The 13,324-nt window shown below is 36.3% G+C and overlaps 1 protein-coding gene across 5 annotated transcripts in view; it reads left to right on the top strand.

Annotated features, from left to right (window-relative positions):
- Positions 1-13,324, top strand: part of CROT (carnitine O-octanoyltransferase) — a 47,276-nt gene that overhangs the window by 21,112 nt on the left and 12,840 nt on the right. For all 5 annotated transcript variants that reach the window (XM_015085878.3, XM_027071800.2, XM_015085879.3 and 2 more), the window contains 5 exons: positions 4,543-4,636; positions 5,417-5,542; positions 7,169-7,270; positions 12,997-13,080; positions 13,161-13,268. In XM_015085878.3, coding sequence (XP_014941364.1) covers positions 4,543-4,636; positions 5,417-5,542; positions 7,169-7,270; positions 12,997-13,080; positions 13,161-13,268 — 514 coding nt within the window. The remainder of the gene's footprint in view (positions 1-4,542; positions 4,637-5,416; positions 5,543-7,168; positions 7,271-12,996; positions 13,081-13,160; positions 13,269-13,324) is intronic.

The raw sequence follows: 13,324 nt of genomic DNA, 5'->3' as shown, positions 1-13,324 counted from the left end.
ACTGGGCTCTGCTGGGTGTGAAGCTACTTAAAAAAATAAGGGTGAAATTTGGCATGTTTTAGAATATTCACAGAATTGTGCAATCCTCTCTACAATCAATTTTAGAACATTTTGTTACCTCCAAAAGTAACCCTGACCCATAAGCAGTAAAGCCCTATTGCTCCCCAGCTTTCACCCCATCCATTAGTAGACACTACCCATATCTCCCAAACACTGTAATCCCATTAGTCTGGCATAACCACCAGTGGACTTTTTGTGTCTGTATATTTGCTTATTCTGGGCATTTCATACAAATGGAATCTTAAAATAGATGGTCTTTTGTGTCTGGCTTCTTTTACTTAGCATGATGTTTTCAAGGCTCATCTGTGTTGTAGCATGCTTTATTACTTTATTCTTTTTAATGGCTGAATATTCCATTCTGTGGATATGCCACATTTTATGTAAATATTCATCACTTAATGGACATTATGAATAATACTGTCCTGAACATCAGACTTTTGTGTGAATATGTATTTTCATTTCTTTTGGATACATAACTAGGAGGGAATTGCTAGGTCGTAGCTCTGTTTAACTATTAGAGGGAATGCCAAACTGTTTTCTAAAATGACTGCACCATTTTACATTCACTTCAGCAGTAAATGAGGGTTCTAATTTCTCAGCATCCTCACCTCACCAACACTTGCTATTATCTGTCTTTTTGGTTATAGCCATCCTGTAACCTTGGCTATAACCAAAAAGTGTGACGTAGGATCTCATTGTGGTTTAGTTTTGCTTTTTTATAATGACAGGGATCTTGAGCATTTTTTTAAATGACTAAGAACTTTATTTTTTTTTAAGTTTTTGTTTTAATTCCAGTTTAGTTAACATACCTAACTGTATTAGTTTCAGGTATACAGTATAGTGATTCAACAATTCCATACATCAGCCGGTGTTCATCATCGATTTAACCCAATCCTCCCCCCACCTCCCCTCTGGTAATCATCAGTTTGTTGTCTATAGTGAGGAGTCAGTTTCTGGGTTTGTCTCTCCCCTTTTATCCCCCTTTTGCTCATTTGTTGTGTTCTTAAATTCTACATATGAGTGAAACCATATAGTATTTGTCTTTCGCTCACTTATTTCACTTAGGTCCATACATGTCATTGCAAATAGCAAGATTTCGTTCTTTTGTATGGATGAATAGTTTTCACTTGTCTATGTATACCACATGCTTATCCATTCATCAATCAGTGAACACTTGGGCTGTTTCCATGTCTTGGCTATTATAAGTAATGTTGCTATAAACATAGGGGTGTATGTACCCCTTTGAATTAATGTTTTTGTATTCTTTGGGTAAGTACTCAGTAGTGTGATTGCTAGATTCTAGGTAGTTTTATTTTTAACTTTTTTAGGAACCTCCATACTATTTTCCACAGTGGCTGCACCAGTTTTCATTTCCACCAATGGTGCAGTAGTGTTCTTTTTCTTCTGTGCTGTTGAGCATCTTTTCATGTGCTTATTGACCATTTGTGTATCTTCCTTGGAGAAAAGTCTATTAAAATCCTTTACCGATTTTTAATTGGATTGTCTTTTGATTATTGAGTTGTAAAACTTCTTTGTATATTCTAAGTATGTCTCTTACCAGATACATAATTTGCAAATATTTCTCTCCCTTTCTGGAGTTCTCTTCTCATTTTATTCTTGACTTCCTTTGAAGCACAAATGTTTTAATTTTTACAGAGTCCACTTTTCTATTTCTTTGGTTGCTTGCGCTTTTGGTGTTGTATCTGAGAAATCGTTGCCTAATCCAAAGTCATAAATATTTAGGGGCACCTGGCAGGCTCAGTTGGTAGAGCATCCCACTTTTGAGCCTAGCATCATGAGTTGAAGCTCCACATTGGGCATGGAGCCTCCTTAAAAAACAAAAACGAAGTCACAAAGATGTATACCTATGTTTTCTTCTAAGATAAGCTTTTTTTCTTTTAATTTGGAAAGGGGACAGGGAGATGATTTTTAAATCTAGTTTGGAATGCTGACTGAAACTGAAGTAGAGATATCAGCAAGCATTAGGAAATTTGGGACCAGAAATTTTAAGAGAAAGTGGGGTTAAAGTTAGAGATTTGGTTGCCTCTTACACAAAGGTAATAGACAGTTAAAGCTCTTAAACAAATTGATGAAATTACCAAAGGAGAAACTTGTAGAAGACATCAGGAGAGGTCAGTGACAGATTTGGGGGAACGTTTGGTGGTGAAAAGAGAACAGATGATCAGTGAAATAGACTAAGCAGAAAGCGAGGTAAGGAGACTGCCGTGGAACAGTGCTACAAAAGCTAAGATAGAAGATAATTTTAAGATTTACTCCTGGGTGTTATATACTCTGTGATCAGGAAAACAGGACTGAGATAAACCTACTACATTTGTTTTATGGGATACTGTTGGTGACTTTCAGAAATGCAGTTTCAAGATAATCATTGGAGGACAAAACCAGATTATAGTAAATGAAAGTGGAAAGTAATGAAGGCAGAAACCAGATTGTGAGAAAATCTCAAGTATAGAATATTTTGAAAGGTGTAGGAGTCTGAAATGTAAATACTGGTAATACAAATTTTGTGCTTTTAAATATCAAACAATGCATGTGTAGCTAAAAAACAGATGCATAGATGGCCAAATTAAAGGAAAAGGGGTTATCCTAGTTACCAAATCTGTAGCATTTAAAAAAATTTGAACAGACTTTTAAAAACTTTATTGAGGTGTGATTGACATATGAAAAGCTGTACATGTTTATTGTGTACATCCTGATGAGTTTGGAAATAAGTACACACCCATGAAACCATCACCACAATCTACCATAAACCTATCCATTACCTCCAAAAGTTGCCTGCCTCCTTTATTTAGTAATTTTTTTGTGATAACACTTAACATAAAACCTATCCTCTTAATTTTTTAAAGCATACAATACAGTATTGTTAATTACAAGCCCTGTGCTCTACAGTAGATCTCTAGGATATTCATCTTGGATATTCCACAAAGCTAGAACTTTGTGTCCTTTGACTAATTACCCACCCCCCCCACCCTTTCCTCCTTACCCATGTCCAGGAAACCACCATGCCACTCTATTTTAGCTTGCTCCTGTAAGTGATATTACATAGTATTTGTCCTGTGTCTGACTTACTTCACTTAGTGTATTGTACTCCAGGCTTATCCATGTTGTTGCCAATGGCAGGATTTCCTTTCCTTCTTTTTTAAGGGTGAGTGATACTCCATTGTACATATATGTTACATTTTGTTTATCCATTCATCTGTCAGTGGATACTTAAGTGTCTTTCACCTCTTGGCTATTGTGAATAATGCTGCAGTGAACATGGGAGTGCAGATGTCTCTTAAGGTCCTGACTTCAATTCCTTTTGGATATACACTCAGAACTGGGATTGCTGGGTCATAAAGTAGTTTTGCTTTTAATTTCTCAAGGAAACTCCTTACTATTTTCCATAGTGGCTGCAGCAATTGACATTCCTACCAACAGTCCACAAGAGTTCTTTTCTCCACATCCTCACCAACACTTACTTCTTACTTTCTCATAACCATCCAAATAGCTGTGAAGTGATGTATCATTTTGGTTTTGATTAATATTTCCCTGATGGGTAGTCATGTTGAGTACCTTGTCGTGCACTTGCTGGCCATTTGTATGTCTTTGAAGAAATGTCTGTTTAGTTCCTTAACCCATTTTTAAATTAGAGTTATTTGGTTTTTTGGTATGAGTTGTAGGGATTCCTTATATATTTTGAATATTAACCTCTTATCAGATACATGGCTTGCAAATACTTTCTCATATTCTGTAGGTTGCCTTTTAATTTTGATGTTAACTGTGCAGAAGCTTTTAGTTTGATGTAATTTTTTGCTTTTGTTGCCTATGCTAAACCTCTGTGGATTTTGGATTGATGAAAGTGTATTTCTTTATTGAAGAACCCTGTTATTTGCCTGTCAAATGTTTAAAGATACAGGAAACTCATCAGTTTGGGAGTATAGAGTACTTTGGAGTGATATTTTTTCTTTAATAGAGTCTTTAAAATGATTGTAAGTAACATGTGAAAACATTTAAAATTGACAACGTATTCTATTTTTGAAGTTACCCACAAATATTAATTGGTTATAGAGTAATTCTGTTAAACATATATGCACATAGTTTTTAGTTAGGTAAGATGTACATAATATTTGTGATATCATTTACAGAATATTTTTCAAGTTCTCTATTGTAAGGGGTATTTACTTAGACCCCAGAAGTACATGTACATTTTGAAAATATAAATAATACCAGCCAAACAGCAAATTTAATTACTTAAAGTTATTAAATATACTTTTGTGTTAATAGGCCACACACTCACTTTAAAAAAAAAAAAAAAAGGAGATAAGGTGTGGGAAATTGCTATTGAGATCATAATCCCTTTCTTTGGATAATACATCAAAACAGTTAAGTACTGATAAACAATATGACCTATTAAAGGCTAAAAGTAGCTAGTGATCCTGCTTATGCTTTTTTTTACATATTCTTTCTTTAATCTTCCCTAAGGCAATTGACATATATTCACAAGAAGTGCCATAGTGAACCCGATGGACCTGGGATACCAGCATTAACCAGTGAGGAGCGAACCCGATGGGCTAAGGTTATAATTTATAGTTGTGTGTTTTTTTTTTTTTTAACTGAAGTATAATTGACATAACATTATATTAGTTTCAGGTGTACAGCATAATTAGATATTTGTATATACTGTAAAATGATCACAATAAATCTCACATAATTAAATTTTTTGTCTTGTGATGAGGACTTTTAACATGTATTCTCTTAGCAGTTTCGAAATATGTAACAGGGCATTATTAACTGCACAAGTATCTCCCACTTTTTGAAAGTTTTGGTTATGTCACTACACTCTCACAAAGTACCTACATTAGTACTGGGTTTTGTGCATTGAAAGAAACCCAAGGAGGATTTTTGCTTTCATGAAAAAAGGCAAAAAGCAAAAATAGTGTCAGCAAGTGTGTGTCACAGCACGTTCCTTGAGCAGCAAGAGTGGCACACGAAGCTCATTCCCCTGGAGCTGCCTTCAGAATCTCACCATCAAGCTCTGGGCATCTGTATCTGGGAGCACCTGTGCTTTATCTGACTTTATTTGTGCATCCCTTCACAAGATGTGTCCTGTGTTATCAGTAAAGCAAAAGCGAGGTTATTTTTGGAGAACGTTCAAACCTGTTTCCATATAAATTAATGGTAATTGCCTCTTTGCTCTTCTATACCATTTTGGCTCATGAAAGATTTCATAGGAATAGTCTACTTTCAGGTAGAGGTTTATGCTTTTCTTAATAAACCTTTTCCCTAACAGACTATTTGTAGATTTTCTGGATATATTTAGTTTGTAACATTTAATCATTATTTCTTTGTCTCTTAGGCACGAGAATATTTGATTAGTCTTGATCCGGAGAACTTGACTAGGTTAGAAAAAATTCAAAGCAGTTTACTGGTGTATTCCCTAGAGGATAGCAGTCCACATGTAACGCCAGAAGATTATTCTCAGGTACTTGACTATCTTGTTCTGTTACTTCTTCTCACAGATTATTCTGGAAGGCTCTTGTGTATATTAAAGATGAAAAGATTTTTTGTTACATGCAGTTTCTTAAAATTTTTACTTAGCTGTCATACATACATTTACCAGATTGAAGCTTATACATAAATAATCCTTTGTAAATTCTTGCCTCATTGTTTAGGTAATTTAGATATATCTTGTACATTATTTAAAGAAGTATGGCTGTTGTTTGGATGAACGGAAAATTTGCATGGGACTCTGGGCTAAGTGAGCTTATCATGCCAAAGGTGACATGAGAACCTTCCGGTAACCCACAGCAGTGTGCCTTGACATCTTAGTTGGTGAGGTCTGTTCTAGGAGTTATATCACTCTTGTAAGTAATTTATCATTTGATTTTTATTGACACACTGACTTTTAGTGAGGTACAGAGTACAGAGTAAATGTGGCCTTGCTTACTTACTTACAGAGTGAGGTACGAGTACAGAGTAAATGTGGCCTTACTTTGTTTCCTTCCCTGCCCCCCCAGGGTAATGTTATCATTTCCTGGGAAACAATAAAAGGTAGTATTCGTACCTGTAGAAGTCTCTTAGGCTTTTGAAAACACTTAAATTATTTCATAATGGATTCACCACGATTAAATAGTAGAAAAAATAAAGGATTGAAAAATTTTGTAAGTAAAAATAACTTTAGCTGGACTTTTTTAGTAGGAAAGTCTGCAAGCTTTTTTTAAAATTTTTTTTTAATGTTTATTAATTTTTGAGAGACACCGACAGACCGTGAGCGGGGGAGGGCAGAGAGAGAGGGAGACAGAAAATCTGAAACAGGCTCCAGGCTCTGAGCCTGGCCAGGGGCTGAACTCAGCACAGAGCCTGATGCAGGGCTCAAACTCATGAAGTGTGAGACCATGACGCGAGGCAAAATTGTATGCTTACCCGACTGAGCCACCCAGGTGGCCTGGGAGAGTCACCAAACTTCTTGAGGAAAAATGTATTTTAATGTAGTGTTTGAACTTTTACTGCAGTCTAGTTAGACATGCATTTAGGTTGTAGCCCACTACACGCGTATACACACATAATGGAAGTTTCACAAAATAGTAATTACTTTTACTATTTGTGATAGACTCTGATATTTATTTTTATTTTGTACTTTTTTTGTAATGAATGTTTACTCTGATGTGCTAAATTGTTCTCATGGCTCACTAACAGGCCAAAACCTACTGTTTAAGAAACAGGCTTAGTAGGGTATGAGTTCTTGAATTATTCTTCTTATAACTAGACTCTAATGACGAAACTTATCACAGCTTCGTAGACTATTCAAGTTGCAAAAGCTTTGTCTTTTCCCTTTGAAGTTCTCTAAACACCCATGAGTATTTTACCAGCTTTCTGTTTACTGGTGGGATTTCTTGAGATTTTGAGAAATACCTAGAGACAGGGCTGGAATTAGTATGATCTCTTGAGTATAATTATTATCATTTTATTAAATTTGGTTTACCTGAAGAGGAAAAGTGGGTTTTGTGTGTGTTTGTGTGTGTGTATATATACACGTTTAAGGTATAAATACTTATATACCTTTTAATATTAAAATTCTTTTAATTTTAAAACATTGAATTTGTTTTAGGTAACTGCAATGATTCTTGCAGGAGATCCAACATTACGCTGGGGAGACAAATCTTATAACTTGATTTCCTTTTCCAATGGAGTATTTGGCTGTAATTGTGATGTAAGTAAACTACTAAAGTTACTTTTCCTTTCAATTGTTGAGGTTAATTTAGTGGCAATAAACTATAGTAGTTAAGCTGTGCTGTGGTCAAATAAACACTTGGGTAGTTCTGTAACATTATACTAAAAGGCTTAGTTATGATTTCCAGTGAAGACAGAGTATAGGACAAGTTATTTTTATTCGTAGTAAGGCTGACGGTTTGACGTGTATCTGCAAAGTGGAATTTGCGTGTATTTTATGTAGTTAAGGATTTTAAAGAGTTTTGAAGGTCTTGAAGTCCACTGTTACCTGTTGGTTGAGAGTTACAACCTATTTTAAAAGATAGAGCATTGGGGTACCTGAGTCAGTTAAGCCTCTGACTTGGGCTTAGGTCATGATCTCATGATTCGTGAGTCCAAGCCCCACATCAGGCTCTGTGCTGACAGCTCAGAGCCTGGAGCCTGCTTTGAATTCTATGTCTTCGTCTCTCTGCCCCAACTCTGCTCACATTATCTCTCTCAAAAATAAAGATAATAAAAGCATTGAAAAAAAAAAGATCATTATGTGTATGTTCTGTGCACAGAGAGATATATGTGGATATATCTCTAGATTTACCCAGGAATTATTAAACTATTTTCCTAAAATGGCACATGATCCTTGGAATTTTTATTTACACTGTAGATATTAAAGTGATGCTTCTACAATTTTTTACCTTCTTCATAATAAAAAGAAAAAACTTGTTTCTTTTATTCTCCTTTGATCATCTTTATTAGCTCTACCTTGCCATTTTCTGATGGCCATTCAAGAAGTCTATAAACCAAGAAAATTAAAAAATCAATCAAAGTCAGAGTTGCAGCATACACTTGTAATCTCATTTTAAGACCTTTCATAAAATACGTAATTTGCTATAAAGTAGTATTAGGTAGATTGTTTTTGGTTGCCTTCCTCCAGAAGCATTTAGCAACTATACAATACTAAAAAGACCTGTTATGTTGATCTGCGTTCAATAGTTGTGTTAATCAGTATTCAGTGGTGGGTGATAGAAACCTAAATTATACTGGCATTAGCTTAAGGTATTTGTTGGCATAAGGGTACAGCTGAATTTGGGTAAGGCTGACTTCCAGTGTCCAAATGCTTTTATTAGAAATTTCCCTCTTTAGGGGCGCCTGGGTGGCGCAGTCGGTTAAGCGTCCGACTTCAGCCAGGTCACGATCTCGCGGTCCGTGAGTTTGAGCCCCGCGTCGGGCTCTGGGCTGATGGCTCGGAGCCTGGAGCCTGTTTCCGATTCTGTGTCTCCCTCTCTCTCTGCCCCTCCCCCGTTCATGCTCTGTCTCTCTCTGTCCCAAAAATAAATAAAAAACGTTGAAAAAAAAATTTTAAAAAAAGAAATTTCCCTCTTCATTTTTTACACTACTTCCTGTGTTTGACTTCAGGTGGACCATCCCATGTGGTCGTTGTACCCAAAATGTCTTGTCTTCACATTCACAGCTCCCTTCACAGATTAGTGTTCTTCATGCAAACGTCCCCCAAACGTCCCCCTCCCCCCCCACACACCGCCTCCACCATCCTAGTGGTTCCAGCAAAAGCCCTTGGAATAATGCTCACTGGTTGTGATTGGCCTTTGTCTATCATGTGCCCATTCTGAGGGATCAGGTGCTCTCATTTGTGTGGCCTGGGTCACATGTTAAACCTTGGAACCTAGGGGGTAGAATCACTCTCATTCATACCACCACAGCATATGTGTTGGTTGCCTACAGAAAAATAAATCTCAGAAGAGGGTGAAGGGTTGATTAGCAGGTAATAAACTAGGTGTCTATTATAGTACCTCATCAGAGTGCAAGTTTGTTTTGAGTCATTTTAAAGATTTCTTGTCTATTATCTTCCTTGGGATTCATTGTTGACAAAATACTTGTTGTTAATTGCCTCCATTTTCTTGAGTTCCTTCTATTCCCCGGAAACTATCCTTTGTATAGTAGCTAACTACTTCCTAGTGTCTTCCTCTCTCTTTCTCTTGACTTGTCTGCTGCAGTTGATTACCTTCTTCATACATATTCTGACATTGCCTCCATCTCTTAACAGTCTTGTCCTGTGTACTGATTCTGACCTTAGTATTAGTCTCACTGTTTCCTCTTATGTGTGCTCTCTCCTCTGGTTTAATAGTTTCATTGACCATTTGTATATGGGTAGCTTAAAGTTATTCGTTTTTTTTTTCAAGTTTTTGTTTAAATTCCAGTTAACATGCAGTGTACTATTAGTTTCAGGTGTACAAAGTGGTGATCCAGTACTTACATACAGTACCCAGTGCTCTTTGCAAGTGCCCTCCTTAATCCCCATCACCTATTTCACCCTTACCCCCACCTACCTCCCCTCTGGTAACCAGCAGATTGTTTGCCATAATTAAGAGTCTCTTTCTTGGTTTGCTTCTCTCTTTTCCCTATGATCATTTTTGTTTGTTTGTTTCTTAAATTCCACATATGAGTGAAATCATATGGTATTTGTCTTTTCTCTGACTGACTTGTTTGGCTTAGCATAATACTCTCTAACTCCATCCATGTTGTTGCAAATGGCAAGATTTCATTCTTTTTTATGGCAAAGTAGTAATATTCTATTGAGTATGTATACCACAACTTCTTTATCCATTCATCTCTCAATGGAGCAGTTATTCTTTTCTAGTTTTTACCTATTCTTATTTTGAGAATTTTGTTGCATTGTATATTGTTCAAACTGGTTGTTATATTGTTACATAAGGGTAAATTATTCTCATCATCACTTTCAACACTCAAATCCCTCCAAAAAACTCCTTGCACTACTTTGACTTTTACTAGTAGCACTAAACTCTTGATACTTGCTCAAATTCAGGATGAAAATAACTTTAATGATGTTTTTTCATCTCTAAATGAAGAATATTGGTCTCAAAATGAACACACATCTCAGCTCAAACGAGATGTTTTCCTGTAGTAAGTGTATGGACATGTTTTGTGTGTATTTATTAATATCCACTTATTTTAAAATTCAATGTAGGTTTCCCTTGTAACCTGAGATGATTACAGAAAAAAACAATTTAACCTATGTAAAATATCATTAATAGAGTGTATACAGTTGACCTTTGAACAACATGGGTTTCAACTGTGTGGGTGTAAATACATGGATTTTTAAAAGTATATATTTTATTTTTATTTTTTAATTGTTTTAAGTATATATTTTATATTGTGATTGAAAAATAGAAGTTGCCAAATGACTAAAAGTGAAGGAAAGGTAGAGAAGAGATGCTGGGAAGGCTGGAACAGCAGGGCTCCTACGTGCTCCTGGCAGTCCTCACCTCACTACCTGTGCGAAGTTTGGTTCACTGAGGTCCTGAACTGAAAGGAGCAGAGGAACTGGAGGCCAGTCATTGTCCACAGTTGGCCAGGAACCACAGAATGATAATCTGCACTCCTTCCAACCCTTTCTCCGTGCCACGGGTCCAGGAGAATATCTGGGGCAGGATAGCACCTGGCAGGAACCTGGGTTGCAGAGCTCAGGGCAGGAAGGAATGCTGTCTGAGGTGCTGAAAATTCTCTGAAGTAGAAAACTAATACTGCTGGGAGCCGCTTGCCAGCACTTGCCACAAGCAGAAGCTGAGTTAGAACCATGCAGAGGGGTCAGGGGAGCAAGCAACCTAGCGAGAAGGGTAATGGTGCTCTCTCTTCGCCATTTCTCTGCCTTCCCCTAGAATCTTCTTGGAACGAGGTTTCCTGCATTCCTGGGTAGCTTTGCTAATTTGGGTGGGAATGAGGAGATGTGTAGTGCCTTGTTCTACTAATGTACTATACAGTAAGTGTATTTTCTCTTGCTTAGGATTTTCTCAACGTTTTCTTTTCTCTTAGCTTTATTGTAAGAATGTAGATATAATACTTATAACACAGAACATGTTAATTGACTGTTGATGTTATTGGCAAGACTTCGTTCGGGTCAATAGTAATTAAGTTCTGGGTAGTGAAAAATTATATATGGATTTTTGATTGCATGAGAGGTCAGTGTTGTTCATCTGTATACTCTAAAAGTTGGTCTACTCTATATCCAAAGCCATGTCACTGCTGTATTCCATTGGTACTTGAATATGTACTTTTGTGATTATAGCAGTTAATTACATTTCCCTTTTGGGGTTTAAAATCCTGGGGTCAACTATTTTGTCTTCTCTATACAGGCTTTGTTTTAGGGCTTTGTGAAGGGCACATAAGGAAGCATATAATAAAGTAATTAAATAATAACAGCAGTTACTGATGATTGCTGTGGTCCAGGTTCTGTAGTAAGTACTTTATAAGCATTATTAAAATCATTTTTCTCACTAAGTCTGTGATTATTATCCCCACTAACAGATGAGGCAGATTACTTAAAAAATTAAGTAACTTTTCAACACTTGAACAACTAGGAAATGGTAGAGTTTGGACTCCGAATCAAAGCCCTCATTCCTAAACAGTATGTTACACGTATTGTCTCCACATAAATAAAAAGAAAAGGAAGTTAAAACTGTATTAACAGATAAAACGTCACGAAAGCATTTAAAGTTTTCATAGTTCCTAACTTTTAAAAAAATAGATAAGCTTTCTACCATGAGATGGGTAGGGTAGAATTATAAGTCAAAGAGACTTTTATCCTCCAGTCTTGCTTTTTCTTACTGGCTCTAGTAAAAGAGTTATAAATTAATAGTGTTTTCTCAAATGAAACATTATGTGATACCAATAAAAAATTCTTTGTAAAGTTGCAAGATGCAGTTAGAAAATGTACTTGTCACTGATCTGTGTGTCTTAGGGGTGCTGTTGCTGACAGGTGGGGTGAGTTGTTCATGCATCTTGTTGTGAACTCTCTCAGGAGCCGTTCCTCGTGTTGTGGCTGCTCTCTAGTTGGTAACAGTATTCATCTGTACTTCTAGGCTCCACTGGGCTGTTCGAGAGGGCAGCGGATCTCTGTAATGTTAGGGTGATATTTATGATACCTAACTCCCTCTGAAACTGGGTCCAAGTGTGCTCAGTTCCTATCTTAAGCCTCCATCTTTCTCTCCAAGGCTGGTAGTGCCACATACAGTTCATGGATGGTAACTGTTTAAAGTGAAGCAGTAACATGGAGAAAAAATAAAACTATTTGATGCAATTGTCAAAGGACATGGGAAAAAGAAGGCATAAAGTTTGTCTTCCACAGTAAATGATGGAAAAATTCACTAGCTGCAATTCCTTTCTCTTAATATAGTTGTCAAACACATAATACCCCTGTAACTCAGCCCATCTTTCCAGGATTCCTTAAAGGTTGAGAATTATTTCTGCCACATCTGAACAGTTTTGTAGACATAAACACAAAATTGTTATGCTTTTTGATACTCAACCTAGTGGTCTATGTCTTCACCTAAAAAGTTTGCATCCATGCTCAGTTTGCCTTCAGAAAGTCTGCCAGCCTTATTTGTGTTTTGCACAGTGCTCTTAAAATTTCAGAGCATCTTAGCACTGCACACATACACCTGCTTTCACTTCCAGTATAAATATCATTACCTAAGGATCTCTAATTAGGTGCTTCTAGCTTTAAGTATTTGTTCTTTTGCAGCAGATAAAATATAGCAGTCATTTATTATGCCATATATTCTTATTAGGTGAAGCATTTGAATTTTGCAGTTTATTCTGTATTAAGAATGAAGGGCAGGGAAATTGAAAATGAAATATTGGGTCAAATTTTAAGTTGACATAAAGTATTCAGTATCTTGTATATTTTCATTTTAGCATGCTCCTTTTGATGCAATGGTTCTAGTAAACGTCAGCCATTATGTTGATGAGAAAATTGTAGAGAATGAAGGAAGATGGAAGGTATGTCAGAAAAAATATTTCATCCTTTTTTTTCCTGGTAGTTTTTTGATTGAGCATTTTTAAGTCTTCCCTATTTTCAGGGTTCAGAAAAAGTACGGGATATATCACTTCCAGAGGAGCTCGTTTTCACTGTGGATGATAAAATCCTAAACAACATTAAACAGGCTGAAGCCCAATATCTCAAGCAGGTAGATTTTTTTAACTTTTTTTCTTAGAAACTGATGCTTTGTCTTTTAACTACCGT

Source organism: Acinonyx jubatus, chromosome A2, assembly GCF_027475565.1.
Source record: "Acinonyx jubatus isolate Ajub_Pintada_27869175 chromosome A2, VMU_Ajub_asm_v1.0, whole genome shotgun sequence".
Classification (NCBI taxonomy): Eukaryota; Metazoa; Chordata; class Mammalia; order Carnivora; family Felidae; genus Acinonyx; species Acinonyx jubatus.
The sequence above is the reverse complement of the archived record's forward strand: the minus strand, read 5'-3'. Positions and strand labels throughout refer to the sequence as shown.